The sequence below is a fragment of the Micropterus dolomieu genome, linkage group LG12, assembly GCF_021292245.1.
Source record: "Micropterus dolomieu isolate WLL.071019.BEF.003 ecotype Adirondacks linkage group LG12, ASM2129224v1, whole genome shotgun sequence".
Lineage (NCBI taxonomy): Eukaryota > Metazoa > Chordata > Actinopteri > Centrarchiformes > Centrarchidae > Micropterus > Micropterus dolomieu.
The window spans coordinates 33928693-33935633 of record NC_060161.1 but is presented as its reverse complement, the minus strand read 5'-3'; the positions used below and the strand labels follow the sequence as shown (position 1 = coordinate 33935633).

At 37.5% G+C, this 6941-nt stretch overlaps 1 protein-coding gene across 2 annotated transcripts; it reads left to right on the top strand.

The window, feature by feature from the left end:
• The first annotated feature begins 682 nt into the window (after positions 1–682).
• On the top strand, positions 683–3669 carry LOC123980896 (apolipoprotein L2-like). 2 transcript variants are annotated; one of them, XM_046065484.1, is made up of 6 exons: positions 683–768; positions 967–1047; positions 1307–1762; positions 1967–2077; positions 2561–3068; positions 3117–3669. In XM_046065484.1, exons 1-6 carry the CDS (start codon positions 758–760, stop codon positions 3486–3488), a joined length of 1539 nt encoding a protein of 512 aa, XP_045921440.1. In that variant the 5' UTR covers positions 683–757; the 3' UTR covers positions 3489–3669. The 2 variants fall into 2 exon arrangements, with proteins under 2 accessions (XP_045921440.1, XP_045921439.1); XM_046065483.1 differs by having other exon boundaries at positions 2561–3669.
• Positions 3670–6941: the final 3272 nt, after the last annotated feature.

Sequence of the window (6941 nt, the reverse complement as noted above, 5' to 3'; positions counted from 1 at the left end):
TTCCCTATACTTAACCATCTCTCCCTCTATATTCCTTAGCCGCTGCTTCAGGTCATCAAATATAAAAGCAACAACTGTACGGACACTTACGCTGAAGAAGAGGTCACTTTTCCTACCCGCCATGCAACCTCGGTAAACTTTTGTTTGTATCCTGGCATTTATTTATTTTACTGCAAGTTTATTTTTATTTTATTTATTTATTTCAATAGTTCAGTTTATATAAGTTTATAACACCTATTTTAGCATCACTGTCTTCTGGTCTCTTTTTATTGAATTCATTTGAAGATTTTATTACCAGTTTACAAGGTTCTGAATGGTTTCCCTATACTTAACCATCTCTCCCTCTATATTCCTTAGCCGCTGCTTCAGGTCATCAAATATAAAAGCAACAACTGTACGGACACTTACGCTGAAGAAGAGGTCACTTTTCCTACCCGCCATGCAACCTCGGTAAACTTTTGTTTGTATCCTGGCATTTATTTATTTTACTGCAAGTTTATTTTTATTTTATTTATTTATTTCAATAGTTCAGTTTATATAAGTTTATAACACCTATTTTAGCATCACTGTCTTCTGGTCTCTTTTTATTGAATTCATTTGAAGATTTTATTACCAGTTTACAAGGTTCTGAATGGTTTCCCTATACTTAACCATCTCTCCCTCTATATTCCTTAGCCGCTGCTTCAGGTCATCAAATATAAAAGCAACAACTGTACGGACACTTACGCTGAAGAAGAGGTCACTTTTCCTACCCGCCATGCAACCTCGGTAAACTTTTGTTTGTATCCTGGCATTTATTTATTTTACTGCAAGTTTATTTTTATTTTATTTATTTATTTCAATAGTTCAGTTTATATAAGTTTATAACACCTATTTTAGCATCACTGTCTTCTGGTCTCTTTTTATTGAATTCATTTGAAGATTTTATTACCAGTTTACAAGGTTCTGAATGGTTTCCCTATACAGTTCATCAAATATAAAAGCAACAAATTTATGGACACTTATGCTGAAGAAGAGGTCACTTTTCCTACCCGCCATGCAACCTCGGTAAACTTTTGTTTTTGTTTTTATTTTACTGCAAGTTTATTTTTATTTTATTTATTTATTTCAAACTTTATACTTTTACTTCTACTGTCTTGTTGTGTTGATGTTTTGTTTGCCATCTTTTGTAAAAAATAAAAAATAATATGGTAATATGAGACTGACTCATGCACTTCAGTGGATCATTTTTATTTGTTTTGATGTTTCACTAACTGGATGACAGATTAATCTATAGATCTACAGACATTTTTGATTTGTGTTGCAGGGACAAACTACAGGAGGCCTTAATGTGCTACACCAAAGATACACTCAGCTACATTAACATAGTTACAGAATTCTGTGAGGACCTCCCTCAATGGACCAAAGCAAGGAGGACAGAGCTGACGAAGATAAAGGACGACTTGACTGCTGTGCTAAAGGACACTCTGGGAGGCCTGAAGAAGCTGGACTGCTTCCTGGATGCAGTGGAGAAGCTGGCGGTCACCTCACTTCATGTGTTCAAGAAGGAGAATCAAGTGTTACAGCTGCCCAGAGGGATCAGCTGTGAACAGGTTCAGGTTGTCATCTCTTCTGCACGGCAAATCTGCCCACTCCTCCTCAAGTTTAAAAGAGATGCAAGTGTCTTCTTCCTTCCCAAACTTCAGAACGTGGAAGTGCTGTCATATCAGCTGGACAAATACATTGAGACCACCCAGAGCATCTGTGACAAGTTAGAGAAAAGGTATTTAGGTCTTATTAATATTATTATTGTTATTTGCACACCATGATCTTGAGCTATTAAATATGAATCTTAAATAATATGTAAATAATAATATGTTAAAAACCAAAACATTATTAATTTAAAGAAAGAATACTTAAAATAATGTAAGTAAAAAATGCCAAGGTGCTTTTTGCAAGAAATTATAAGTGATTGTCCCCTTTTCAGTGATTTTCCCTTAAGAATGACAACAGAAACGACGTTAGACCTCGATGTGGATTTGTCTGAAGATGACATACAAAGGATGCTTCATCACATTAATCAGCTTGAAAAAATCAGGTAAGTACTACTACGTGTTCACATAGAATACAAAGTGATTTTATCACGTGAAGCGAATACATACTAACTCAATCCAAAGACGAAAGCAGACGCAAGTTTATATTATATATTATTTAGAAGACTGTTATTTCTCTCTGAACGATATATTCAATGAGTGATAAAGACAGCTTTGGAGAGGCCTAAACCTAAAACACATCAAGTAGAAACAGTTTTGTATCCAGAAAAGCTGCATAAGGTGTTTTTCTCTTAAAGCCATACTGATGTTTACACAGAATCATAAAGCTTGTTGAATAATACTAGTAATAGCACAACACAAATAATAATACAGAATGAGAAGATAAGAAAATAAATTAGCTAAAAGACGCTAAAGAGCTACAAAGAGCTGATATTTGCCTTCTTTTTTACATTCGACCTAAAAACTTAATAAATTAATATAAAACTAATTGATTAGCAAGCTTAAATTTTCTCTCTGCTCTCTATCAGGATGGACCAGGACTTCCGGATGGTGTTCTTGTTTCAGGGGAAATCATGTTCTGTTTTCACCAGTGAGTTCAGAAAGCGACAGCCCGAGATGCTGCAGTTTCTGCACAAGCTGGAGGAGTGTGCTGTTCAGCTAGACAAGATGAATAAGGGGGCAAAGATCTCCAGTGTGGCAGGCAGCTCAGTGGGGGCAGTTGGATGTGTGCTTTCATTAGTTGGTTTGGCATTAATTCCTTTCACAGCAGGAGGGTCCCTATGTCTGTTAATAGGTGGGACAGCGCTGGGAATTACCAGTGGGGTCAACAGTGTTGTCACCACAGCCACAGAGATCGGAGTAAACTATACAAAACAAAAGATAGCCAGTGACGTCTTCCACAGCTTCATGAAGGATGTGCAGGTTCTCCAGGATTGTCTGGAGGACGTGACCAGTCAAACAGTCCCCAATGTAGAACCAAGTATGAAAGATGTGGGTAAGGGAGCAGCCATGCAGGGTGTTAAAGTTGGTGGTATTGTGCAAAAAAGCACTAAACTGAAGAATGATGTTGACGCTGCTGCTAAGCTGAGGAGAGTTGAAGAGCTGATTACAAGTGCTGGCAAGGCAGGTAAAACATTACGTAATGTGCCCAGGACAGCCTCAGAAATCTCAGATATCGGTCAGGTAGCAGTCAAAGGGTCACTTGCACTCTCCAAAACAGCCAGGTTCTGTGAAATCGCAGCCAGTGGTCTTTTCCTTGGCCTAGATATCTACGCCATCTGTACAGACAGCATCAGTCTGGCCAAAGGCAGCGAGACTGAAGTCTCACAGCTCATCAGAGCCAGAGCTGCACTTTGGAGGTCAGAGATTGAGTCATGGCAAAAGATCCATGACTCCCTGTGCAAAGGTCAGCTGACATCAGAGGAAAAACGAGCTGTCCTGGAGACGCCCTTTTAGCCTGAGATGAAGAAAAATAACGCTCAGTGTGCCATTTTCCTAGTCTTTGAACTAGATTTAGATGCATTTTATATAAAAATCCTGCACACAGCAGAAATTGATCCCTGATCATCATTCCAGCATCTTTCAGAAATTCTTACTTAGCTGTGATTCTTATTATGTAAACCATTTCACTCTTAAAGCTTTTTAATAATTATATAGCCAGTATGTCTTTTGTTCCTTGTCAAATTGTATATACCTTAACTTTTGCTATGATTAAGATGACATTAGTATATGCATATGACATTTATTACTGAATACTTTATCTGAGATTCATTGTATGTATTATTAATACAAATGAATATGTTGGCTGTTAAACCTAGATTTAACGTAAATTAATATTTACTGATTATCTGAAACTTTTAGATTGGATTATATTGTCAATGCCTTTATCATCATGCACAGTTTGTTGAGAAACTAGTTTTGCTGGATTACCTGTTTTGCCTATCTTTAAAATGTTTCATTGTTGCAATGCTTAAATTGTATAATGTTATCTTGATTTATTTTCTGTAACACCAATTTCAACAAGCTCTCTTCTGTACCCCTGACCTGATAAAAGACTTGTATTATAACTAATTAATCCAAATAAATTTAAACTGTGCACATGCAAACACGGTGTGTTCATCAGTCTTTAATGTTTTAAAGCCTCTATATGTGGATTGGGTGCTTTGTATGTTAAAAGTAGTGATTACTACAGTGATTACAAAGTTTTTTGTTTCATTTCTTTCACATGTGCGTAGACACGATTTAGCTCCTAGACAGACCGGCTATTTGTAGCCCACTTTTAGTCAAAAATGATTAAAAGTGTGTTTTTGCCCTGGCAGCACTTGAGATGGTTGATATATTATTTTTGCAATGTCAATAATATCAACAAGATATTAAGTGTCATTAAATTCACATGGTCTATCTGTAGCAACGATTTAGCTCTTATTTGGCCAGGCTACGTGTAGTCTGCTTTTAGCCCACCCGGTGAAATAGAGGCAATCAGTGGTTTAATATCAACGGCCTGGCTGTAGCCCTGTTTCAGACCAAATAAGTTACATGTAGTTTTCACCCGATGCAGCTGTTGAGGTGCGTGACATCATGTCATCAAATGTAAAGTAAACGTTTGAAACATTTAAACTGTCTTTATTTTCGCTGTAACGTTCTCTGCATTGACTTTCATTTAAATTTAAAACAAAATGCAATTACTATTTTCAACCGCTAGATGACCACTGGCAAGGCGAGACTTGAAATTTAGACGTCAGAGTTGCCAGATCTCGCGATAAACATATCCGCCATTTTTAAACGACGGACACGTTACGATTTCGACCTTTCAGCGAGCAACGGGCGAGAGTTTACTGCAAACACTGGAAGCGAAAATACATTTACTTTGGTCTTGTAATTATCTGTGTCTTTGTTTGACATGTCCTAACTTAACGTTACTCCATGATACCCACTGGTTTCTTCGTGCCCTTAAAAACTCTATATTTTCTGAATTCAGAGGGGGTGAACATGAAACATGTGCAACCTTACCTATTATAATTTTTTATGAAAGCCACACATATTTTACTCACTAGATCATTATGATATAAAAATATAATTTTTTTCAGTTTTGACACTAAATATTTATTGCAAATTCTCCAGCATACAGTCAGCAAAGACAACAATAAATATTCAGAACAGAACACTTTCTGTTCACATTCACAGCACATAGCTCTTTCAAAAGAATAAAAGCAGCTTTCCCAATTGTCGATTTGGTTGTTTTAATGCAACATGATGGCTAAAACATGTGACCTGTTCCATAGAGATAAATGGGTCAGTAATAAATAAGGGCTTTTAAATGAAAAAGAAAAAACCTTAAATATGGGGGGGGGGGGTCACCTTCATTAGAATGATAATTACAAATATACTGTATGTTTTCATTTAAAATCATTTGTTGATAGTAGTCATGTCTTAACAACACAGTGAATGTAGTGACTTACAATGTTTACTTATATTCATATTCTTACATATTCAACAGTTATGGATCCCATTTACCCGAGAGACCCATCTGATGCTCTTCCTGCATCAAGTAGCAGCTCAGATGAACATCTAGATTTGGATGTAGCCAACCAATTTTGTTTGTCATTATTTAAGTTTTTATTATCACATGTTGTTAAAATTGTTTGCATTTTTATAGAAACTGTTTTGTATTTATAATAATATTTTATCAATAATTCATTTATATTTTGATCATGTTGTATTATCTCAGGTTGTCTACGTTGTAATCCCATTTATGAGAACCTGTTATGTTTGAGTAAAAAAAATCCTTGAAACCATGAGATTGCTTGCTGGGAGTCCTCACGCTGTTTTGCAATGGATGTTTTTTCTTGGCATCACGGTAACATCGTGTCGCAGCAGATTTCTGAATAAAAGTGAGCTTCTGCTGAACATAATGCAATCGGTGTGGCAGAAACGACTGAGTAAATGAAAAAATAAATGCTTAAGTCAACACAAGTATCTAAAGAAGATATTACATTTTCACAGAATGCTTACTAAATTCAGACTGATGTAAACAGAAAAGCTTCTGTTTCCACTGACTCATTTCACTTCACAGTGATAACAGACCACCACATGGTGACCCCCGGTCAATATCAGACCTGTCCGATGTAGGTTTTGAAAGTTACAGCCCCTGAAAATGTTTATTGCAAGGTACGTTTTCACATACGAGGAATTTGCCTTGGTATATATTGGTGCTACACATGAAATATAAATATAAATATATCAAAAGTAAGGAGATCAAAAAATTTACAAATATACAAAAAAATACTATATTATAATATGTGCAAAAGTTCACAACATGAACATAAAGCACAGTTGAGCGTTGTTTTAAAGTGTGGGGTCAGGAGTGTGTATAAGTGTGTGTGTGCTTGGGGAGGCGGGCATGAGAGTCAGTGACAGTGGGGACCCAGGCCTTGTTGAGGAAGCCCACTACCATCGGAAAAAACTGTTCTTGTTGCGAGAGGTTTTGGTCCTGCTGGACCGCATCCTCCTGCCAGAGGGGAGAGTCTGAAACAGTTTGTGTCCTGCAGCAGGGCCGGGATGATGGTGTTAAAAGCTGAAGCTGAAATCCACAAACAGGATCCTGGCGTAGGTTCCTGGGGAGTCCAGGTGCTGGAGGACGTAGTGAAGGGCCATGTTTACTGCGTCGCCTACAGACCTGTTGGCTCTGTAGGCGAACTGCAGGGGGTCCAGCTCAAATGACTTCATTACCACAGAGGTCAGGGCGACGGGTCTGTAGTCGTTTAGTCCAGTGGTCCTTGGTTTTTTTGGGGACAGGGATGATGGTGGAGGCTTTGAAGCGAACTGGCACACGGCATGTCTCCAGTGAGGTGTTAAAAATATCTGTGAACACCAGAGACAGCTGATTGGCGCAGTGCTTCAGGGAGGATG